General features: G+C 37.7%; 1 protein-coding gene across 4 annotated transcripts in view; it reads right to left on the bottom strand.

Annotated features, from left to right (window-relative positions):
- palm2akap2 (PALM2 and AKAP2 fusion) overlaps positions 1–26,732 on the bottom strand; it is a 109,684-nt gene that overhangs the window by 40,990 nt on the left and 41,962 nt on the right. For 2 of the 4 annotated variants that reach the window (XM_084401451.1, XM_084401452.1), the window contains 6 exons: positions 26,239–26,369; positions 16,193–16,307; positions 14,755–14,776; positions 14,130–14,231; positions 11,653–12,318; positions 3,757–3,839 (listed from right to left, as the gene is read on the bottom strand). In XM_084401451.1, the coding sequence (XP_084257577.1) occupies positions 3,757–3,839; positions 11,653–12,318; positions 14,130–14,231; positions 14,755–14,776; positions 16,193–16,307; positions 26,239–26,369 (1,119 nt within the window). Of the gene's footprint in view, positions 1–2,458; positions 3,254–3,756; positions 3,840–11,652; positions 12,319–14,129; positions 14,232–14,754; positions 14,777–16,192; positions 16,308–26,238; positions 26,370–26,732 lie in introns of those variants that run through there. The other 2 variants (XM_084401453.1, XM_084401455.1) reach the window with 2 other exon arrangements.

Below are 26,732 nucleotides of genomic sequence, written 5' to 3'. Positions count from 1 at the left end.
AATCTTAGAGATATATTGTGTGTGTTATACTTTGTTTGTTGTTTCCCTGGTGTTTCTGGTTTTGACCACATTCTGAGTTCTGGATGTGAGCTTTGGATGATTGAACTGCTTCTACATTTGGATTCTTGCTTGCACTCTTAACTTTTGTTCTCTAAATGAATCTGCATCTTAAATATCTGTCAGCATTATTACAAATAGTATGTTCTTGATTACATTTGGACTCAAGGCTTTAAATGTTTTCTACTAAATGTGTGCCTACAGATCAACCAAAGTCTACAGTTTACAAACCATCCAAAGCAAATTGCATGCAGAAATGCCATGGATTTGGTGGATGGACTTCTGCAATTATGATTATGAAGTCTGCTATTTGAATCTGTGTATTCTGCACAGCCTGTTGTAGATGGACCAGCTGCATCATTATCTGAATACCATATGTATTACTAAGTTCTTGGCCAGGAAAAGCTGAGTTTTCAGCTGAGTGAGTTTCATATGATTTAACTCTCTGATTAACTACCATAGTATGCATAGCTGGAGAAACTAACCATCGAGTCATAACTGTTTCCCAAAACTACATGGTCACGCCTCTGTCGTTTGAACCATTAATGGCTTCACATGCATGTAGTTGAGTAATAACTATTAAAGATCTCCGAGATGCTTCTGTAGTGAACATGGCACCTAATGACTGCTTCACTGTTTTTGATGTTTGGGTTACACTTTGTTTTGATGGTCCCCTTTAGACATTCCTTTGACTATAATTAACGTTGCTCCTACATGTCAACTAACTCTCATTAGAGTATTAGTTACAATATATAGATACAAATTTATATATAAATAGAGTGAAAGACAAAGAACATATAGCTTGCTTATTGTGCCCAAAAACATGATCAATTTAAATCCACATGCCATTTAACTCTTTCCCCGCCGGTTTTCTGTGTTTTCACTGTTATACGGTAGGGGGCGCTATAACACATCTTCTGATAAAGGGATGAATCTCCTGATCAAAACACAGGCGAAGAAGAAGCAGAAACAAGCGATATCATATGTAAGCAGATGCATACGTTAAAATATGCGATCATCAAAATGAAACAGCATTTAAATCAAAACTGAATGAAATGTCGACCCAGGACGAGCTACGGGACTGTGAAGCTTTGGGGGTGTTGATGAACTCGATCTACTACATATGTGTTTTCATCATCGTTCTGAATCTGATCTGGATGTAGTCTTTGACAAATCACGATGCTCTCAGCTTTTTGCTCAAAATGTTTTTTTTTTTATTAAAACTTATACCACATTCAAGTGTTGATAAAAAGGAATGCATTAAGCTAAAAAAAATAAAACTGTTTTTTGTTTTGTTTGAAAGTCTGTTCTTTCTTTTGACGTATTGCATGTTCAGATATTCACACAACAAAATATTCTGGGGGCCATGAAACTTTTGTGGAAATGATTCAAAATACCGGCGGGGAAAGAGTTAACAAGAAACTATGTTTCTAAGCACAGCTGGAGAGCTCACACCATGTAAGTTTGCGATGCTGTTTGCGAATGTTCCTTGGAATTATGGTTTCGGGAAACGCTAAATCATTGAACTATGTTGATAACAACAGAATGTGTGACCATAGTACGATGCTTTCGGGAAACTAATCCCTGCTTGGTCATTCGTTGAGTTCCTTCACCCAGTGAGTCTGAATCACATCTGTGCTAGACTGTGGTGCACTGTAAGCGTCGCTCATGGATCACAGTGTCTCAGGAATGCTGACCATATGAGAATTTGCATCTCCTTTATATTCCATGTACAAACTGAGCAGATGAATATGTTATATTAAAATCCAGCTATTTAGAGGCCCTTCCAGAAACAACAACAAAAAACTATTACTGATTAGATAACAGACATGCCTTTCTGAGAATCCTTCAAATGACATCTCAGTGCCACTATAATCAATAAACTCCCATCAGAGTGCATCCGCATCTCAAACGCATGCGTCCATCAGACAGTGTATCTAATGCTAACTGAACTGCTAAAGTAAACAGCCAATATGAATTAGGCTAGTTGCTATAGAATTACAGCATGCATCATAGTTCACATGCAGGCACAAATCTGTGTGTTCTTTGAACAGATATACATGATTAATTATCTCGCGAATAATATGCAAATGTGTCTGTTTCACATGCACTTTATTCGCACAAGACACAGTGACCGATATTCACCTCTATAACAGGTGCAATCTTGCGTGCAATTAAAAAAGAGCCTGGACTGGGACAAGGGATATGAGGACCACTGCAGCTGCCTCTTTCAGATTTTGATTTAAGCAACACTCTTATTAATATTTACAGACAAAAGACACATACAGTACATGAACAACCAGGTCTGTAACGTGTAGCAATTGATGTCAGGTATCTTGCCAGTATCATATGTTGTTATTGACATGTTTGTAATGATATAGAAAGCAAGGTTACCGCTCACCAGTGGACAGCATGAAGTGTGTATCAGTTCCTCAGCTGTAGGTTGTAAGATGAAACCGTCACTGTGCGAATATTGTGATACGGGAGTCAGTGCGTCAGTGCATCACCTCTCTCAGATGCACGCGCTGCTGCAGCAACTTTGACATTGAGCGCTTGCTGCTTTAACGCACGAGCGTTATGACATCTCTCTCTCTCTCTCTCTCGCGCGCGCACACACACACACTCTCTCTCTCGCGCTAGTCTCTCTCTCTCGCGCGCGCTGAGCACGCGCCCGCTGAATAATGAATGATTAAAGCAGCACTGGAGCCGCGTGGACGTTTCTCTCTCGTTCTAGTGCAATCAGGAACTGATCACAATGAGTCGAGCGCTTTGCTCGGGTTACAGCTCTCCTATTCAGTCTGGCCCTCATCCTGCCTTTGTTTCCACTCCAGCAAACAAAAAACGCAGGGGGTCAACAGTGAAATATTGAAAGCCGAGGGCATTTTTTTTTTTTTTTTTTTTTGTGAGTGGACATTCTCTAGAACAATTAAGTTGCGCAACTATATCCCGCTGCGGACTCGTTAGAGGAAAAGTTACAAGCCTTCAAAGAATCTGAAGAATGTCTTCATCACGCATCTGGTGTAATCAGAACATTCCTCCTCAGCGATTGATCAAAGACGTGTGGTTTGAAATGACTTTAATTAATGCGCGGTATTTGCAGATGACGAGAGGGCGAATCTCAAAAATAATGAATAATATAAATGAATGCATTACAGTAGTGAGAAAATAAGTAGAATACACATTTAGAATAAAATAATGAGGAAATTGTCATGAAAATAATGTCACAATTAATGCAAACAATATTTAGCCTATGTCTTACACATAAGCTTGAATTCACGCAAAATAGCCTATCATTTATTATTTTCTTATGTTTGATTATGAAGTGAAATATGAACTAGGCATGTTTTCGTGAGATCCAGCCATGATGCATGACAAAAATACAGTATAACTTCAAATATAAATGATCATGCATTCATACTTGAACTATACTTAGCCTATATGTAATTTTATATATTTAATATATGCAAATATATATATATAGGGAAGTGCACTAATTTCCTGTAGAGGCGCACAATGCTGCTATTCCAGGAGGAAACAGATTGTCCAGTTTACCAGTATACCCAGCGTCAGGAATACTGTCCAGATGCAAACAAACCCATTCGCATCCTACTACGTAAGGTTTAATGCATGTGAAAGATGCATCAAGATGACATCCTGAATGTATAATACAGGTGGCCCTGTGAATGTGATCAGACTCACCAGAGGGTCTGAAGATCTTGCAGTGGCTGCAGGATACAGTCCATTCTCTGCCGTCAGCAACACTGATCGTGCCTTTTCAGCGCCTGCAACAAAACATCACACAATCACTCATTTATGAAGCGCATTATCATAACTCAAAACAACCATCCATCCATCTTTCTCCTGCCCTATGCAGGTTTGCGGAGATTCCGGATTTAAACAACTTAATCCATTTACTGTAGGCTACTCCAACTGGAGTCATGCCGAGATGATTATCAGTGTTGGGGAAAGTTACTTTTAAAAGTAATGCTTGACAATATTGCATTACTCTCTAAAAAAGTAACTGGTTACTTAGTTACTTTGGTAACACTTTATTTTACATTGTTTCATTGTTACAAATGTTACATGTAGTTACTATAATAATAACTATATATGATGCATAATTACATGCAAACTATGATGAATTAAGTAAGTTAATTAATATTACCCAGTACTTACATGTATATTTACAGTGTAACAAAGACACCTTAACATATAAGGTAACCGTTACTTTATATGGAAAGTAATGAGTTATGTTACTTTTGCATTACTTTTTCTTACCTGCTGGGCTTGCTTGCTTGTTTTATAATAATAATAATAATAATAAAATAAAAAAAAGTTATATTTTTGGAAAATGTATTGAATATGAATGAGCCTCGGGCTGAAAGAAGTGCAGATTTACACAGTAGATCACACCGGTACAGTTGTCATTCTGTGTTGCAGAAGAATAGGATGCATTTTGCGTATTCGTAAGGTTGAATTGGATCATTGAAGGTCAGCAGCAAAAATATTGGTTAATAAAGTGAGATTAAATGCATAAAGTATATTTTATACTTGCATAAAGTATAGAGTTATTTGCGTTTCCCCTGATTATTTGTGTGCAACAGAAGTAAATTGATGCTATGGTAACACTTCATTTTAATGTCCGTTACCCATATTACATGTAATTACTGTGATAACATAAAATTATGCATAATTACATGCAACTAACCCTAAACCAAATTCTAACACTTATTATATGGTAAGTACATGTTGTTAATTAATATTATTCAGTACTCATTTGTATAATTACACTGTAACAACAGCACTAAAGTGTAACCGAAGTATTTAGAGAGGAGGATGTTAGGTCACAGCACATGTGTTTATTATAGCAGCCCACACACAGGCTTAGGGTCAAAGGTCAATATAATGTGGTGGGTTTGAAATGCTAAATATGCTGTGTGTAACACACACACACACACACACACACACACACACACACACACACACACACACACACACACACACACACACACACACACACACACACACACACACACACACACACATAATACCAATCCCATAAGACTTTGATTCTTCAAAACCAAACCCAAATTAAGATATTAAGGTCCAAAAGGGTCTTGGAGGAGTTGAATCCATAGGATATGATTGCTTTATACGATGAAGAGATTTAATTCAGGCTTTTATCTAGATGAACGGAAGACTTATGGGTTTGGAATGACGTGAGGGTGAATAAATGATGACTGAATTAACTAACCCTTTAATCCTACATGAGCATGTTTGTTCAAACACACTCTTTCAGCTTTGATAATATAGATGTAATCAGCATCTTCTCTAAATGTGTGTTCTATTCTCTCAAAGCCTGTTTGTAATCCAGTTAGAGAGTTTAGTTCAGACATAACTGATAATAAATACTAATAATAATTATTTTTAGTACTGGCCATGATGACGATATTTACCCCAATATTCTGTTTTCCTCTCGAATCTTTAACTGGTCATGAGTGCCTGTTTGTCTTGAGCAGTGAAGCTGTTTTAGAAAAGTCCTCCAGGTCTTGCAAACTCTTCCACTCATGTTTCCGCTCCACACATGGGAATATTTCCTACAGTTCTTGAAATCAAGATCCAGCTTCGCCACTCAGGACAGCGGAGGGACTCTTGATTATGTTTAAAAATGCTAAACATAATACAGATTTCACAGGGGGTGTGTGAACTGAACTGCATTTTCAATGGTTATATAAGGTTATATCTCATATTTTATACACTTAACAGAAATAATATGCAAAAATGCACCTTTGTCAGTGGCCTTAAAAGGACAACTTTGTGTCTTATTTACCCCTATAAGGTGCATTTTAGTACCTTAAAGTAGTAATATGTACCCTTAATGTATACTAACATCTGTCCCAGTGACAAGCAGTTGTACCCCTAAATGTATCATTTTTGAGATATCTTTATTGCTCTGTCCATAAGTGTTTCAACTACTGCAAGTCCTTTTTTGAAAAAAGAAAGAAAGAAAGAAGAAGATTCCTGTAAATAAGCCGTTTGTCACTGGACTGGTTTATGTAAATGAGGGAGGATTGCAGCTGTGCTGTTGTTATTCTTGGAAGGCTCTCTGACTAATGACATTATATTGAACGTCTTTAATGATGCTCTCAAATTGTAATTACAACAAGTTGTGACTTTAAATAAAAAGGGATGTGGATGTGTTAGGCGATTTGATATTTTTATGCAATACATATTAATATTTATCTGAGATTCACTACCTGACAAACACAGGAAGATTTGCACTAATGCGACATAATATAGAGAAAATCTGTAGTTTTTACACTGTATACAAAGTGGTAACCTGCAATCTAATGCATATAAAAAAAAATTGTTGGCATAAATTAATGTATGTTGATTCAGTGATATATATATATTTATTATTATTATTATATATTTTTTTTTTACGTGAATGAAGTGAGTTACTTTTGATTTTACCGGCAATTTCCATGTGCACTTTTCTGATAAATGTGCTTATTGTAAAAGTATCTGAAGGGAAGGCAGCTGAAGACTCAACTGATGATTTTACTCAAGTAACTTACAGTACGTAACCTGGAGTTATCGGTGAGCACAAATAGTGGATCATCCCAAGGTTTGAACCTACAACCTTTCAGTTACCAGCCCAGATCTTTAACAACTCCGTTACAACACCCATAGTATTCAATATGTTAGAGCAAACATGAAGCGTAGGAGGGTATTAATGCACATTAGTAAGTTTCATAAATTTTGTGTATTCGTTAAACATAAACAACTAGTATATAATATCTGCTAACATTTTATTTTGATGCTCCCCTTAGACATTCTACTGCCTACACTGCAACTACAAGTCAACCCAACCCAAACCTAATACTCTTATGACCGAGTTGACTCAAGTTACTTATAGAATGTCTAAAGTGGGCCATTGAAATAAAGTGTAACCTAATGTGTTTGTGAATGCTGGTGTTTAGGGGTTATGAGGGAAGACTGTCAGAACTTTGTATGTTATGAAATACAGTTCTTCAAAGTATCAATCATCCGTTCAGGCAAACCATGTTGATCATCTATTTAGCCATTTTAAAGATTATTAGCACTGGCCAATTAACCATGTATAGTTTTGTCCCAGTGTTTTGTACCACTTGTGTCAGCTCCAAAATCTAGTTACAGACAATATTGTGCAAAATGCTTATTTCAGATTCAATTGAATTATATGTTGCCATTACATTGGCCACCCTGCTCTCTACAATGCAATATCCTCAGCGAATAATTGAAACTGAAGATGGAGAATCAGGCTATAATGAAATGAAATGCTGATTATAAACACATAATATGTACATAGTTAAAGGCTTGAGTGTGTGCGATGCCCTTTGGTGCTTATTACAGTATTAAGTCATTAGATTAGCTAAATGAGAATGTCAGTTTTCCACTAAAAACATCCTTGAAACAAGAAAGATTTACTGGTTAAGCAAGACTGTATCCGCTTATTTTTAGATTAGATTATATACACTACCGTGCAAACGTTTTGGGTCAGTAATTTCTGTAAAAAAAAAAAAAACTGTTTTCAACACTGATAATAATCATAAATGTTTCTTGAGCATCAAATCATCAGAATGATTTCTGAAGGATCATGTGACACTGAAGACTGGAGTAATGATGCTGAAAATTCAGCTTTGCATCACAGAAATAAATGACATTTTAGCACATATTCACATAGAAAACAGCTATTTCGAATTATAATAATATTTCACAATATTTACTGTATTTTTGATCAAATAAATGCAGCCTTGGTGAGCAGAAGAGACTTCTTTTAAAAATATTAAAACATCTAACCGACCCCCAACTTTTTCAACAGTAGTGCATCTACACATGTCAACATATAGCTTTTTTAGCAGGTAAAATGATCTTGCTATAAGGATGTTTTTACTGAAAATCAAACACAAATATACTTAATATTTACATATTTGAAACATGACGCTCCTTCTGTTGTCAGAGTCCAGGGTTTTCTAATCCTACTGATATGATGACTCTTACAAACCTGCAGTGAACTCCTCAGCTTTAACTGTGAGCGAGGGAACAGATCTGGTGAGGGTTAAACTTGCTGTTCATGCAATCTGTGAAGCGGGACAGACACATCAGCATCTCATTCACATCTGGAGAGAGTAGCTCAAGACTGTAGTTAGTGCTGCCCAGAAACACGTGTGAGGAGGGATGATGAGGTTACGGATAGAGGGAAGTGGTAGTAATGTCCCGATGATGGGAAATTAGTTAGAGAAAGAACCATAGCACAGACACAGGAGGGTAGGCACATTGGAAAAAATGCTGTTTATTGGACTAAGTATACCATACAAAGGAAAAAATAAATAAATTAAAGCCAATGTTACAGCATCGGTGCTGGCAGTCCGTACTGGAGAGAGTGTGTGTGTGTGAGAGAGAGAGAGAGGAAAAGGATGATATGATACAGAAAGAGAATGTTATAATCATTAAAAAAGATAAGCAAAGTGGAACAATTAAAAATTACACTTCAAGATTACAAAAATACAGCAGAATCTCAATTAAGAAGCACAGCAGTAATTTCATGGCAGATCGGAGTCCAAAACTGAATTGACTGTTTGGCAGTTTGAGGCTGAAAGATCCTGATAGACAACATGGACACTAGCCTTATTCTGGGATCATAAATGTTTTAAGTAGCTGGTTCATAACTACACTGTGGAAACAGACTCAAACGTGAAATGCTCAGCCAGTCTTAAAGACCCCATGAATTAAAAAAAGTCCAAGTTAGTTCGCTTCGAGACCATCTGTGTGTGCTCATAAAGTGTGAAAACATTAACATTTAACAGATAGCCTACATGCATTTAAAATGTGCTGAACAAGAATATTGATGACTTGTCTTGTTCACAGGGGCCTGGACAACAATACAATAAAATCCAATGTATTTAATATACTTGGAGAGAGCTAAATGCTACCATTCACCTCGGTTGACCGATGTTCGGAAGTACAGTATGCAACCCGGGAAGTCAGTTTCGTACATGTTTTTTTTTTTTTTTTGCCAATCACATGAGCTATACATTTTCAATAACTAATTACTCTACAGCTGCAGGAAAATTCAACACACTCTTATGGCAGGTCATAAATATTTTGGTGCTGAATAGCAAATCTGTTTACGCCTCACTGACGGTTCGTTTAAGCTGAATGTTAATTCTAAAAAAATCACCATGTCATAACATTCAAGTATTCTCATGAGATCGGGTTGGAGGTGCAGTTATAGCATCGACCAGCAGGGGATAATTGCCAAAACTATCCAGTCAGACCCTGAATCCTTGGTTTTGGTGGGCTGTGGCTAGCTAGTTAGCTGTTAACTAACTTCTGGCCCAACTTCCTGTTTCAACAGGAAATGTCAACTCATGAAAGCAATTTCATGGGGTCTTTAAGCCTAAAAAGGTGAACTGTGATTTTGTTTTGGCACTGACAGAATCATTTCAGCTACGGCCTTAATACACGGCACTTTAAATAAGTTATCTATAGCATGTCATTAATGAATTTCATCAGCCATTATACATGAATTGATTCTGCATATTTAACTTATTTAGGCAATTATTGATTAATCTTGTTTCTGGGAAATCAATGAATCAAAGATCAACATCAGATCTTAAAAAAAAAAAAAATGTTCAGTACATGCATAATTATACCCACACTAATGTAGATTTATCTTCATTTTAGACTGGGTGAAACATATTTCAGGTGCTGTGAGTTATGCCTGGAAGACGGGCAAAAAGGGCAGCGTTTTACCAATATCTTGACCATATTTCATATATTTGTTCACTGTGAATATGAGCAGTGACAGTAAGCTGGCTTTTCATTTCCCCATCTGAGTATCATTTGTACAAAAACATGATGTTTTATGGCACTAAAACAAGTTCTTCAGTAATGTGGCAAGACTTAGAAAAATGAATACAGAAAACAGCAAGGCAGCTGGTATTAGTGAAAGAAGAAGAATTTACTTAGAAATAAATAAAATATGTCCTTTATGACCATACTGAGAAGTCTTGGCATCTAAGTGTGCATATATTAAATAAACTTTCAGGTTTCAATATAAATAAGTGTGGATTAAACACTCATTTTGAGTGGGATATATATATATATATATACAATCTTTATCTACAGGCATATTAGATATATGCAGCTGTAATCTCTGTGATTTATGAATAATTATTCTAAACTATTCATGTACAATAGTTCAGACCATTTCTTATATATTTCTCTCACTGCTTAACCTGTCACTTTACATCAATGCATGCTTTGAATTTGAGTGTCGAAGTTGAGAACAAATGGACCTAAATATATTTAGCACCTTGTTTACTTCCATAGTGCATGTTATCGAGTGTCTGTCTGTGTCACAGCAGAGCTTTTATTCTCTGAGAGGTTTTATCAATGCACACACTGGCAGTGCTGAGCTTGGTATTGTTCTGTCTGAACGCTGTTTGAATGATTCAGCTGATCTGAGAGCAGTCGAATCTGAAACCTTTTTTATGGTGAGTCTGTTTAATATTCAGTGCCTTTTTTGGAGCTGAAAACATAAAAATCCCATCAAATACGAGGATACAGAGGCACAGAAAGGCAAACGTCTTTCAATGAGATCAGTTGAATGCGAGCATATGTACATTGTCTCTATTTGTTGGGAAAAATAAATCTGGATCTGTAAACAAAAATATCTTTGATAAACAATGCTTCTGGTAATTGTTAAGTAATCTGAAGGCTTCGTAAGGCTACTGGACAACATAATAATAGTCAAACATGCTTATTTATGGATCTACCTTTGTGTTTCCATAATGTGAATGATCAAATGGGATGGACATTTATGGACAATATTTTTGTAAAATCAATGCTACACCATTGTATGAAGTTCTATGAAATTATCCAACCTTATATATTGGACTTCTAGGTTGAAGTCTTCTACATTTACATACTATTTTTTGACTTTTTCATCTATATCTCAAACGATAATTACAATAAAGAATAATAAAAGTTTTTTTTTTTTTTTTTATGGGGCAAAAGCTTCACGTACACTCCTAAAAATTAAGGTTCCAAACAGGGTTTTTCCCCCCGATGTGATGCCATAGAAGAATTTTTGTTTCCCCAAAGAACCTTTTAATTAACAGCAATTAAAAGAACCGTTTTTTTTTTTCCTAAGTGTGAAGAACATTAAAAAATCTAAAGAATCTTTTTCCACTATAAAGAATGTTTTGTGTAATAGAAAGATTCCATGGATGTTAAAGGTTCTTCATGGAAGCGTCAATGCCAATAAAGAACTTTATTTTTAAGAGTGTGTGATACGCTATCGGCCAATGCCTTGTCTTCAAAATGTTGAGCAACCTTACACCAAGAGAACCAGACGATCTGTGGAAAAGAAAGAGTGAGAAGCGTACTTCTCTCACGTCACAGAGGTGGAGGTGCTGTTAGTAACAGGGTGAGATTTGTTTTTTAAAGGAAGGCAGAGCCTTGGTGAATGTGCTCCAGGAAAAGAGAAGTTGCGGGAGAAAGGTCACATGACAGCACAGCACTGGCAGCGTTTTTTCTTTTCAGTACCTGTGGGTGGCAGTTCCTTGGTCGAGCTTTCGTCTTTGCCTTCTGAGGACAGTTCAGAGGTGTCGGACAGAGGCCGACCCGACACGAGGTCCGCGGCGTTGCCGTCGACGGTGGACATATCGGTGACGGTCTTCTCCCGAAGAGATTTCTCGTCGTCCTCGTCGATGAGGACGATCTCGGCCTTGATGGTGCCGTCGAAGCCGAGCAGCTTCTTGGATTCCTCCTCGTCCTCAATGCTGTGGTAGCCCATGAAGATCATGGTCACCGGTTTGTCGGCCGAGGCCTTTGGCGTCTCCATGACCTCGCCTTCGTAGCCTTTGCTAGGGGTTTGTTGTGTGTCTTGCTTGGCCTCTCTGGTGCTCAACTGTCCTCCCTTTGGCTGCGGGTCAGCCGGAGTGACAGTGACTCGGCCGACGTCGTCTCGTTGTTGGGTTTGGCCGACTTGCTGCATCAGTTGGTCCACCTGTCCGGGACTCCAGGGGTGCGTGCCGTTCTCCAGTGTGGTAGATCCCCCAGAACGCACCTCATAGATCACCTTGCGGCCGTCGTCGTAGACTTTGACGCCCCTCTGGTGAGCGTCCCGTGGACTGACTGCTGAGGTCGAGAGGATCTTGGTGGCACCCGTTTTCCGGTCCTTTTCGACATTGATCTCCATGGCGTATAATGCTTGGGGAAGAGTGCAGATGGTTGTGGGTTAATGTCTACTCAGGGTGGTCTATCATGCATTACTGAAATGTGGCATGCTTATTATTAATGGGTTTTTCAGTGATGTCACTATGCCCATGCAATACTCGTACAGTCTCATAAATTGGCATTAAAAACAGAGGCAGAAAACAAATTCAACCTACCCTTTGCACTGTTATTACGCTGTTGCCAGTAACCGCTGTATGCTGACGTAAGCTTAGTCGATGACACAATCTTTGGAGTTATTGGTAACACTTTATTGTGATGGTCCCTTTTGAAAACTCTATTGACTATAAGTAACTTTGTCAACTAACTCTCATTAGAGTATTAGTAGACTGTCTGCTTAATATCTGTTAACACTTTATTGTGATGTTCCCTCAACAGACATTCTACTGACTAACTTTGAAACTACATGTCAACTACCAGTCTACTAATACTCTACTAACACTATAAAGAGGGTTAGTAGACTTGTAGGTGCAATGTTACTTCTAAACTGGAGGCTTGCAACTAAAAATAAGCCGCAGGGAAGAAAAGCAATGCCTAAATGCAAATAATAAAATGCAACTAGCCATGTAATTGTGCATAGTTAGGGCAGCTAAAAAATATCCTTGTGAAAAAGAAGTGAGCATAACTGTACTATAGTGCACTTGCAGTGTCCTTCAAATCTTAAAAGTATATTTTTTAAAAACTTGAAATTTTCACTTGCAGGTAATATAATTTTAACTAAATAAAAAAACATTCATATATTTTAAATGTACTGAATTGCAACTTCATCATTGCAAAAGTGTAATTGCAAATATATCTAAATACATGATATACAAGTTTAATTGAAATTACATTAAAGTATATTTTAGTTTTTCCATAAATGTTTGTCAGTTCATTCTGCAGCAACTTTAACCATATTTCAAAGACAATAGAAGTAATTATGAAACTACTTATAACAATGCATTTTAGTCCTATAAGTGAGGCAAAAACAGCGCACAGCTAATTGCATTTAATATAAATTTAAACTACAACACATTTTCATGCATTGCATTCATCTGCCGATTGGTTATACTGTATGGCGAGTACTAATTTGGTCCAGTGTTTGTTGGTAAATCACACTTCTGCTATTGTTTATGCATTTACAAAAATGTATTTTTTCCTATTTAGCCGATGTCATGCTAATAACATTTGCATATTGATGGACCCATGCAGTTCAGTGAACTGCGTTCACAGCAATACTTATGAAGTTCTTCATATTTTCTTTGACATTTTAAACGATGACTAATTGTGGTACTTTCACAACTTGGTGTCCAATATAAAGTCTACAACCCTTTGAGAACCACTGATCTAAACCTTATATGTAAAGACATTAAGTACTTGAATGGATGAAGAAGTATACCTGAAGAATTTCAGCTGATGCCTTGATTTTATTCAAAGCTGTTCTGGAACAGATTTTCCCCCTGTACATTCATACCATTTCTCTGCAACTGACGGAGTGAGACATGAACTAGACATGCAATAAATGGTAACGGCAATGGACTTTTCCACTCATCTCCATCACAGGCCTATTGTAAGCTGAGCTTCTCTGAACTGGTCATTAGCACATGCCCAACAAAAGCAGTTTAAGCCTTTGATATGTGTTTGAAACTGGTGACCCTCTACCCTACTGTACATAGATTATGGAATATGCCATCCTCGAATGGCGAAAAACTGCGCCATCTGTAATCTACATTACCATACCCACTTTTGGCCTTGGCCCAAACCCGTGACCAACCCCAGCCCCTCCCACAAGCCCAACAAGCACCTACCAGATTTTCTTGGCGGTTGCTGATCCCCTGAAGCTGAGACGGGAGTTTGGGAGTTCAGTTCTGGGAGGTCCGGGATCTGGGAGCAGTTGTAATTCACCGCATCTGTCCGGTGGAGAGCAGAAGAGACACTAAAACTAGATTCCTGTGTTCAAAAGCCCACAGAGTTTGCTCCCTCCCCTTCCAATACCCCATACTAAACTGAGTGCCCCTCTCTCTCTCTCTATCGCCCCTTTTTTTCCCGTAAAACAGCTCATTGCTTAGACAGCAAAAGCAGCGCAAGTGAATTACAGCAAAACAATGGTGGCTCTGGGATACAGGGATTCCCTGTGAATAGGTGGATCAAGGTAAACAAAGTGCAGAGTCATTGCCATATGTGTGGAGTTCAATAGTCCGGCTGAGGCAAGAGGGAAATGGTCCAAGAGGCCAATGTTGGAAACCTCTGTCCCACAAAAGGATGCAAGAGAAGAGCATGTTTTAAGTGACTGTCTACCATCGCACTGGTACCTTGGAAGTAACATCCATGATCGAGAAGGCCTGAAATGTCTATGTTGTATTGAGACTGATTTTGGCACTACAGGACACAAAAACCCCACATCTAAAATACAGATGCAAATGACTTCCATACCTCCATCTTGATTCTGAAGACTCTGTAGAAAAAAAGAAGAAAAGATGATGCTTAACATACTTGTGCTTTGTTACATTTTTACCCAGTGTTTCTTAAATAGCTGCATTCCTCTAAATTTCAGCATTACTGTTACATTATTTAGACTTTTAGAGACAAAGTGTGTAATTTCTGCACGACTATTCTGACCAAAGCGTATGGTAACACTTTATTTTGATGGCCCACTTTAGACATTCTACTAACTATAAGTACATTTGCAGCTACATGTCAACTAACTCTCATTAGAGTATTAATAGACTGTCTGCTTAATATCTGATAACACTTTATTGTGAACAGACATTCAACTGACTATAAGTGACTATATGTCAACTTATTCTACTAACCCTAACCATAACGTAACAGTCTACTGATACCCTAATGATTGATAGTTGACATGTAGTTGCAAAGTTACTTGTAATCAGTCAAATGTCTAAAAGTGGACCATCGAAATAAGCTATTGGAAAAGTTATGACTGTTTTAAACAGGTTTCCAGAATTATTCCTCATCTGCTATTGGAAGGGGTAAAAAAAACAATTACATACTTCTCTTTCACATTTAAAAAATGTCTGCATGCCATAATGTTAGATAACAAAATATCAATCTGTAGAAGTGGTTAGCATGAACAAATGAGAACTAATTTGGACTGAGCTATTTTTGTAATTACTGGATTGAAGGTGATTTTTAGTGGATGTATGATTATGTGTAATGTCAAGTCATGTGATAACCTCAGGATTTCTGAGTTTACGTGTCCGTGAGAAATCATTGTGGATATTAATAGAGCTGACGTATTTATTTATAGGCCAACCCCGAAGACTCTGGTTCACCCTGGTTCCCTCGACAGAAACCCAGTAGCATTTTTCATTGGCTTTTGGATTATTGCAGAAAATAAGCTCTGTGACCAGCAACAGTTTATGATAAAGTTTGAATAGTTAGAAAAGAGTGCGAGTATAAACGCAATGAGCCTGTAAGAGCAGACACGTACAATAGAACATGTAACGATTTAGTTTCATAAATTGATTAAAAACATAAAAAAGCAAGAACACACTTGATGCATGTTCATTGTTCGTTATTTTGTAGAAGTAGAGTTTAAAAATTCTTGTTGTGTTTTTTGTAGTTAATTAAGAGAAGATTCATCAGCACTGTGATCTGAATCCAATCTGATGCTGTAATTATGACTCATAAATGTGAACTTTCCCTGAGGACTCGAACACACCATTAGTAACCCTCAAGTTCAAGAGTAACCACAGTTGTAGTCCATCAGTTTAAATGGGTATTTGTCCTGTCTCCTATTAAAATAAATGATACTTGCTTTGATATTTTGCCTAATGCAAGGATATTCAGACATTTTATCTGTGTCTGTCAGTTTTCGAGGCCTCTCTCTCTGTGTTCGAGGATCACTTGCCTTCTGTAGATCTTCAATAGATCTCTCCGTTTCCCGCAGTCGCTCTCTGAGAACCTGCTCTTTAGCCGAGATCTGGGATTCTTCGTTCTCCAGAAGACAGATTTCTGATTCCAATCTACAAAAACACAAGAAACCATAACAATCCTCTTCTTTTTGAATTCAATACATAAAATTGCTGAAATTAATTATTCATAACATGCTATATAAATTCTTCAGAAAAGCAGAGACCGTTTCCCAGACAGCAATGTAGTGTCGGCCCAGATCCGGGTCACATCTGGTACATGTGGACTCAACGCGTGCCGGATGTGGGCCGGAACTGGGCCGGTACTGTTGCTGTCTGGGTTCACATGGAGATCAAGTGCATCAATAATGCAACTATAGTTTGGGGTTGGTGAGATATTTTAAAGTCAGCAATATTGTGAAATATTATTACAATGTTGATGGAAAAAAATAAGAGATGGTGAGTTTTTCGCCCCCAGAGAAACTTTGCATTCACTTGCAAAGGAGGGAGTTTTTTTTAACCATGCTGTACGGAAAAAGGCGGTCTAGACATTCTACTAAAAGTAGTTTTGCACCCCATGAAAGAAACAAAATCAGGCATGTCAGTGCTCTTTATTTCTTGAAGAAAAATCAGAAACATAGAACCTGTTGACTGTATCAGCGCTTTGAACTTTTTCAAAGCATGCACACGTGTTGCCCGCTGAATGAAATCATGCACTGGAATGCACAGATGTGTGCGCACACTCTGGAAATGAATGAGACACATATCCCTTTAGTGTCAATTAAGCCACGCATATTCCACTTTTCCCAGCGGACTCCATTCTCACTCATTGTGAATGCTGGCAGCCAATGAGGAAGCCGCACTGCCTCCGCCCAGGAGAATTTCCTGCTATTGTTTGGATCACTGAGGTTACTGGTCTGCAATAACAAAAGAGAAGGAGCCTTCCCACGATTCCTGACAAAAATCACTTCTACATAAAGACATGTGCTATCTGTGTACACATAATGGATGACCATGAATGCATCAACATGTGGCACTGTCTGAACTTTTCATTTGATTTGTATACAACACGTCAAGATCAAATCCAATTAAAGAAAGCCGTTTGGTTGTCTATAGTCTGAGGAAGTCGGAAAAGAGATGTTAGACGGCATGACCCTGCTCCCCCGGACCCTAAAACACCACACACACACACACAAAAAAAGCATCACAAGAGTTACCCATACAATTTGTGTGGCATATTATTATTATTATTTTTCATTTTATGGAAAAGAGCAGAAAGATAGACAGGAAAGACATATATATACATACACACACATATATATATATATATGTGTAAAATATTAATATTTTATAAATGTATTTGTAATATATATATACACATATATATATAAAAAATAGTGAATCATTTTAAGGAGCATTCCCAGACACCAACATAAGGCCGGATCTGGGCCGGATTATGTTGCTGTCTGGGTTTCAACCCAAAAATGAAGGACTATTGCTTTAACCTTTAAATAAATAAAAGGGAAACATAATATAAAAATAATTATAAAGTAGATAGGAAAAGTAGATATGAATAGAAAAGTAAAGTACAAAGAACTGGATCATCAAATGAATCTAAAGAGTCTTTAATTCATGAGAACGTCAAAAGTTGCTACAATTTGTACATTGACAATTTTAGCTGCACTGTCTATAGAAGATTATTTTGTAAATAGTGTCAATAAATAAAACTGAAACTAAAATATTAGAAGACTAAATATGCAACTTGCTTTCTCTCAGGAGAAAGAGCAGGAGTGAAGCTGTCATGGCAAGATATCAGAGAAAGTCAAAGAGCCAGCGCTTCAAGGCCATCTAGTGGTGGAATCATGCATCTTTCAAGACTGAATACTGTATATTCTTAACTCATATATAGCATTATCAGTAATCATACATTCGATTTTTGTGATTCATATAGGGCGACTGGATTAGTTCCGTTTTTTTAATTTGACTGAATATTTCAGTCAAAGGGTAAGTTCATTTTTGAAATGTAATTTCTGTTATGGCACATTGAAGTCTTTTATTTAAGCTATTAAAACTTTACATGATTATTGACCAGGAAAAAAATGAGATTTATGACATAAGTTCATAAACCACATGCGGTATGAGGTAAGTTGTCTCAATAGGAACCTGCTGCCAGTGACGAAATATGAAACACTAAAGGAAAAATGCCATATTCCATAATATATGTTTTGAAAATGAATTAAAGGCTGTGTAATCGCTTTTATAAATAGTAAAAAATATGACACACAAAACACAAAAAATATTTTTGTTTTTATTAATAGAAATTGATTACATAATTATAGTAAAAATGATTAATTAATCAATAACTTGCCCCAATCTGACATTAAAAGTATGGTTTTATTGTGTTTTGCTGTGTTCACTTGTTCAGCCAACAGCTATTACAAAATACAATAATTTCTGTTTGAAATATTAGTATGGAGAACACAAAAAAAGTACAGAATTCACAAAACGCGCGCACACACACACACACACACACACACACACACACGCACGCAGAAAAAAGCCATAAAGACTTGGAAAACGAGGAACAGGAAATCTGCATCAACATCCGTAACTATGAAAGTCTCTGTGAGGTGTGATTGTATACACTAGGCCCTTTCACTTGCTATATGTTTTCATTAATAACTGCTAATGCAGCACCTCCATGTGTAAATAACTAAAATAAGCATGGAAACCTTGACTTGAACCACACTATTATCTAGTGGATTTATCGGTTATTTAATATTTCAATGTTATTAGAACTGGATCAAAACGATCATTGTGTCACCCTGCCTGTGAGCTCCAGTAGGATGGGTGTCGACCACATGACTCATTCAGAAAGCAGAATTTTTGTGTCTCCTTTTTTCCTTCTTCCGAAGTGTAGTCAGAGGTCAAGAGTGCATCTTCTGGAGTCTGATGAGCTCATCCAGGCCTCACACTCACACACACATCACTTCCTGCAGGATTCCTCACGCCGCATCATTCTCTCCTGTGGGATCTGAGTGTAAGAAGCGTTTCCAACTATTCTAAAGTCATTCTTATTTGATTATCACATCACAGTAAAAATGATGTAATATAAATGATTTAATGATTTTATTAATAAATTAAATTACAGTACATAAAACCATTAAGCTTCAGTCACATTTCCTGTTGTTTGGTGAATGTTTGTGAAAAACCCAGTCATTTCAGTTCAAGTTCATTTCAGATCCAGCCATAAGTTCAAGTTGGTCATGTGAATTTGCCATGCTGACCAACAGAAAGCTGATTGGTTAGAAAGTGACTTCTTCATACATCCTTACCAATTTTTGGGAAAGTTACTTTTAAAAGTAATTCATTACAATATTGCGTTACTCCCACCCCCCCCCCCCCCCATCCCCCCCCCCCCCCCCCCCCCAAAAAAAAAGACTAATTCTTGAAGAATTAACTACTTTTTATTGAAAGTAATGTTACGTCACTTTTTATAACCCGGGCTTGATTTTTTATTTTATTTTATAATAATAATAATAATAATAATAATAATAATATATATATATATATATATATATATTTGGCAAATAAGGGCCTTTCACACCAAAAGTGAAATAAAAGGAAATGCAAATTCACGCCTGTACAGTAGAGGGTGTTCAACACGCTTACATAAAAATAATTTTATTGAACTGAATTATTTTCATTTGAACTGAACTGAATCAACACTGAACTGACCTCAGCTGAATAATGACAATATTGCCTTTTTAGAGCTGCTTTACAGCAGAATTTGATTTCTGTTTGGAAGAGTTTGCATGTGACAACTTCGAATGAAATTACATTCAACCAACAAACTACTTTGAGTTAAAGGGACTTAACAATTTGTAGCAAGTCGCTACAACTACTTGAGTTGTAGACCAGGAACTAATTCATCTTATCTATTTCAGTTCAAATCCACAGCTATCATAGCACATGCTTAAAATAACTTATTTAACATGAATATTTAATGAACAAGTGAGATCCGGCATTAACGCAGTCATTGCTAGATGACTTCATTACTCTTCAGCACAGTGCGAAAAACTTAAACATTACAGAAACTCTTTTAAATGTCAAACATAACTGCAGCAAACACTAACAGGCCTTTCCCTTCACTAAAAAAAATATAAATAAAATAACAACATTTATTCAACATTTATTCTCCTTATCCAGTCCTATGCAAAGCATGCAGGGAACTAGAAATCCACAAGTTCCTACAACTTAAATTCTTGAAACAGTCAATTAACTCAGAAATTTGAGTTTAAATTACACACAATATGAAGTTAATGTCATGATCAGAATTATTATGTCAAAAGAACTAAACAAAATAATGTATGCAACTTAAAATGTTTAATTAAAACAATAAATCAGCATTTTTGACTTGCAACCATGCATTTATTTAAGTTACAAGTACAAGTGTTGATCATTTTTTTCATGTTTATCACTGAAGCTGCTTTGAAACATTATGCATTTTATAAATTGCATATAAATAAAAGTTACTTGATTTGAATTGACATCGTTATAATAATAATAATAATAATAAAACAAATTTTGCATTACGGTTACAACAATTTCAAAATATGTCCTAAAATAGGCTCAATTTTGATGAATTCTGATTTTGGGTTGAAATGTGATCAGGGCCTGTTGTTTGTGAGATTCACACATTTGCAATCATTACAAGATCTCTGCTGAGCATCTTCACTGTAAGCTCGGTTAGAGTCAGCTCATCATCATTGTCCAGCGATGTCCCTGCACTCAGACAGAGTTCATCAGCCCCCCGCTCCTGTTCCCACGATAACACATGACGGAGCGCTTCCTGTCCAGTTTACCAGATGTCAAAACTAAAGGACCCTGAGGCAGATCTCTGGGACTTCTGCAGTGTTCACATTGTGTGTTTGTCCTTACCGTAATCATGAAACGACAACATTTGATTCTTCTCTGAGGTGTTTGCAGACGCAGAAACCTCTCGTTTCTAGGGCAACGCTCATTACGGCACAATGAATCCATGTGTGACTTTGTGGAGCAAAATACTGCATAAATTTAACTGAATATTCTCCTGCTGAATATTGAAGAAAATGAAAGTGCACCAGGTAACTAGCTAAAATAGCACTGATCTAAAACCAAAAACACAAACCAAAACATTTTTAATTGTTAATATTCATTTGTCTGAAGCAGGGCTATTATAGATAACTAAAAAAATAACTAAAAAGAATTAAAATAAAAACTATAATGGTATCTTAATGGTACAATAACACTGTTCTTGAGCTGGCACAAAAACTTCCATGCTGACTGAAATTCAGTAGCTCCTGATACTGTACATTAAGAGGTCTTACTATAGTAATAACAGGCAGTCTTATCTGAAAGCCTATATGTTTATTTTTCTGTCTGTCTTTACTCCAGTGCAGGCCGAGAGACCTTACACTTTCTTTTCACCATATTAGGAGCTCATTTTGCTCAGTTGTATAAACAGTTTGTGTGCAGATGTGTCGGGGAGGGAGCTTTATGACTGAGTTAGTATCATGTCAACGCCACATTTTTCCTGGAAAGCCTGGTAGTTAGAGCTTCACTTTAGACTCAGTGGCTGGGCTGTCTTCTGTAGTGATACGTTTTTAGGAGAAGTCTGCCCTCGCAAGAGACGCATTGCTGTTCAGCCGAGGCTATAGTTAAAACCACCAGAACTACAGCCAAAACAAGTTACACTAATGTTCTCGTTGCATGCTTTGATGTTATTTTTCTAATTTTCTTTCTTTTTCTAACTTTCTTTCTTTCTCTTTTTTTAAACTCTTTTTTTTCTTTCTTTGCATTTTAGTGTGATAGAGTGATGTATTGGTTAGGCTGATAAATATTTGCCTATTTCAAAACTAGCCATCTGTTGATAATGCGTTTCATCTGCTGACAGTCATTCTTTTACAAGTGTCTCAAACAGTCCCACTCATAATCCATCTTCTTTAGACTGCAAAACAACAGTCAACTGCATCTGTTACATACTGGTCAATTATCATAGTAAATCATTTAAACTATAATACATTGATAATGGAAGTTCAAATTGTAGTCTTCCTGCTCTAACCGTTTGTAATAAATTTGCATAATGCGAGACACATTCTTCATGGTCTTGATTGGCTGCCTGCGAACTATGTCTACTTTGACCATAGTTGTAGTTGAGACTAGAAGAGGTAAAGCCAAAGCCATCATTACTGTTCATACTGCTGTGTATACAAGTGCTGAGAAAGAACTGGAGCTGAAATTCAGATATGATAATGAGTGTTTCGTTTCCAACACGCACTATAAGACTGGGTCATTTGAACAATCAGAGCAGAGTAGACCAATCACAACAGACTGCGTCATCTGACCAATCAGAGCAGAGTAGACCAATCACAACAGACTGGGCCATCTGAAAAATCAGAGCAGAGCAGACCAATCACAACAGACTGGGTCATCTGACCAATCAGAGCAGAGTAGACCAATCACAGCAGACTGGGTCATCTGACCAATCAGAGCAGAGCAGACCAATCACAACAGACTGGGTCATCTGACCAATCAGAGCAGAGTAGACCAATCACAGCAGACTGGGTCATCTGACCAATCAGAGCAGAGTAGACCAATCACAACAGACTGGGCCATCTGACCAATCAGAGCAGAGTAGACCAATCACAACAGACTGGACCATCTGACCAATCAAATCAGAGTAGACCAATCACAACAGACTGGGCCATCTGACCAATCAGAGTAGAGTAGACCAATCACAACAGACTGAGCCATCTGAACAATCAGAGCAGAGTAGACCAATCACAACAGACTGGGTCATCTGACCAATCAGAGCAGAGTAGACCAATCACAACAGACTGGGCCATCTGACCAATCAGAGCAGGGTAGACCAATCACAACAGACTGGGTCATCTGACCAATCAGAGCAGAGTAGACCAATCACAACAAACTGGGCCATCTGACCAATCAGAGCAGAGTAGACCAATCACAACAGACTGAGCCATCTGAACAATCAGAGCAGAGTAGACCAATCACAACAGACTGGGTCATCTGACCAATCAGAGCAGAGTAGACCAATCACAACAGACTGGGCCATCTGACCAATCAGAGCAGAGTAGACCAATCACAACAGACTGGGCCATCTGACCAATCAGAGCAGAGTTCAGGCTCTCAGAAAGGAGGTGTATAGATAAACCAAATCCTTTATCAATCCATTTCAGACACTGTGAGAAAAGAGCTGATGCTGCAATGTATATTATGAGAAAATGTAAGAGTTTTTTTTTTTTTTTTTCTTGGTTGCTTGTAAACCTTTTGTAGGGACCTCCGAAACAAAATAAGGAACCTTTAAAATAGCAGAATAGGGGCACTTTACCATGTAACGCTTCTTTAACTATACAGTAAGTTTATTCTTCTTTATCAACTCTGGGAAAACAAGTCTTGAGTACCCATGTATTTTGGAGAATCTCCTCTGCAGGGCACAGAAATAGCCACCAGCCACTCCCTCAATCTCATACTTTCGCCACAGAGGCGGTTCTATTCCTTCTTTCCTGCCGCTGTCCTGACAGAGAGGTTTCTGTGCGAGTGCACCCTGCCCCGTCACCCACACCCACCAGACCAGGATATATCACCTTCCACCCACAACCAGTACAGCCACACAATCTTCTGAACATTCGCCCTGTCCATTTGACTAAACCGCCCTTTCAATGACAGATGGGAGCTTACAGCCCAAGGAAGTTGTATGCTTTTTTAAATGACCGTAAGTGAGAGTAAATGCAAATTGTGATGCTGTTTAATGATATAAAATGCCAGTGACTAGGAGAGCAAACCTACAGAAGGCTTCTTATGAAATCTTAAAATAACCTTCCTGCTAATATTAGGAACTCAGATATGCTCTATTAGTTTAAGTCTACACTGAAAACCACTGACATTGATGATTTTGTTAAACTGGCCAGTCCATTATACAAATTATTTGTTGAAGTCTGTTAGCAGTTAATGGTTAGTTCAATGTCTCTGGGATGGATCTGCAGTCCACTAGTTTTGCATAGTCAAACTTTAACTATCGCAAAAATGTTTGGCCCAAACGGCTTCTTAGAACCACCAACTCAGTCTGACTGATATGTAAAGCACTGAACTTCCAAAACAATGCTGTGTTCTGGGCTAAATGCGCTTGCACATGCTTGTACATAACGGTATTTTGAGCAGCTGAGAACTCGTGAAGGGCTTATAAAGTGTGTAAAGGAGACAAACAGCAGCAGGAATTCCTCCATCACACACACAAACGAAGATCTGCTACGTGGAGACGTGGTTCTGACGCCTGTACTGAACTGTAATCGTGACTATGACGAGAAAAAAACAGGTATGCTTGAGCATTCTGTCCTTTTTAGGGTCGCATCTTGTGACATCTTTTGGTTCGTTTAGATGGTTTGGTCCGTGTTGCGTTCATATTTCAGTCGAACCGCAGCAGAGTGCGTTTGGAAATGGACCAAGATCTACCTTTTTTTTCCAACTGTAAACTATTGTTACACCCCCTCACCAACCCCCCCCCCCCCCCCCCAAAAAAAAAACAGTACAATAGTTCCTTAGTAGAAAGACCCATTTTAAGGCCAACAGCATCAACTGTTAAGATCCCACCTTCCTACTTTGCCTGTGTCATAACTGATGCAAATTCATTTTAGACACTGTATGACACCACTGTGTTTACTTTACTTGAAAATTCAACATCCCAAACAGGCATTCTAAGGTGACATCCTGTGCAGAGAGGACGCCCGCCCCAGAGATTTAATAAAATCAAAACAATGGACTGGACGTTAACTTTCCATGGATGACATCACGGAAGGGCAAATCCGCAGTCAACTCAATGATGTACTTCATTACTGTCAAATAGAGCGTGAGAGCATCATCCACTTCAATCACAAACTAACTGATTACATAATCACCTCTGAGGACCAAAAGGTAGCACATAACTTATGTAATATTAGTTTTTCAAAATCCAAACATCTTCCAAACACTCCCACACAACTCACTTGAAATATCTGAATAACAATTGATTCCATCAAAACTAGAAAACCAGCAAGCCCTCAAATACCATTTCAAACTCTTGAGATAATCTTTGGGTTAGACTTGCTCCTGCTGGTTTCATCAAACATTCAGAGGCCTTAGTTGAGACATTCAACTTCAGCCTTTTAACATATTATGAGAGAAATCAAAAGACCCTCCAGGCCGTCTGTAATAATAAAAAAACACATGCTAATACAGTAAACCTCAATTAAGCCAACATAGTTTCCAAGAGCACCAATTTTCACAGCAGTTATGTTGGAATATTCCAATGTTCTAACATTTATTGTTCAATTATTTACTGTTCCAGAGCCTTAGCCATGAGAACTCCCGCACCAAATGAATGGAAAAGAATGTGCATTTTATCAACAGTCATGGAAAGCTATTTTATTAGTATATGGTTATATGTGCATCTGTTTCTTGTTTTTGCATATCTTCTTATTAGATTGTAAATCAAATTCCAAATGCGTTTCAGTTTTGTTTGTGATTAGATTCAAGCATGTCGTAATGATTAACCTATACACCACAGCCTTGTAGTTTCACGTGCAACAGTCCTACCACAATTTAGGTGGTTTTCTAGCACGTCATGAAGTCATAACATCTTGTTTTCGAAGCAACAGCAATGAGTGATTTTCAAAAATAATACGGCTACAGAGCAATCAACTGAAATGCACATTGGTTTGGCAATGCGTCCCATATGAGGAACCTTAAATTGGCATCTGCAGAGCTTCAAATGCATCTACCAGATGAGCTTAAAGAGAGCAGCTTTGAAGTTCTTATAATTAAAAGCAAAGCTGAGCAGAAATACACATCCCACTGAAGTCTGGAGGAAATGACTCCAGTGTTTGGGACAGTGGTTGCAGTTACAGGAAGTAAACATATAACCCAAAGAAACATCACTTATTTATTAAGATTTGATTAATGAAAAGTGTCCCGTAAATACTGAACAATCAGAAAAGCGTTATTGTACCTGTGAATGGTATGTTCTAGTGTTTTGACGTGAAGTTCATCTTGCTCAACCTGTTTCCTACGAACTTCCTCTTCATCTTGTGGCACCGCTGGTGACCCCTGCAGGAGCCATCTCTCCCTCATGGCTTTAGACTGTAAGGAAAAAACAGGTTCTGGTCAGGTCATTGATCTAGATCAGTTGGGATCGCGCTTGGCTACAGAGAAACTGGTAACCAGGCAACAAGGAAGTGACCAATCCTGAACGGTGACATCACTACATGCACAATACCGTGAAGATAATTCTGGGCTGAGAATGGTTTTTAATTGTGGCGTGCCGAACCGAACCAAGCTCAAGTGGATACTGTATACAGGGTGGGCCATTTATATGGATACACCGTAATAACATGGGAATGGTTGGTGATATTAAAGTCCTGTTTGTGGCACATTAGTATATGTGAGGGGGCAAACTCCTCAAGATGGGTGGTGACCATGGTGGCCATTTAGAAGTCGGCCATC

This window comes from Rutilus rutilus, assembly GCF_951802725.1.
Source record: "Rutilus rutilus genome assembly, chromosome: 25".
Taxonomy (NCBI): Eukaryota; Metazoa; Chordata; class Actinopteri; order Cypriniformes; family Leuciscidae; genus Rutilus; species Rutilus rutilus.
The sequence above is the reverse complement of the archived record's forward strand: the minus strand, read 5'-3'. Positions and strand labels throughout refer to the sequence as shown.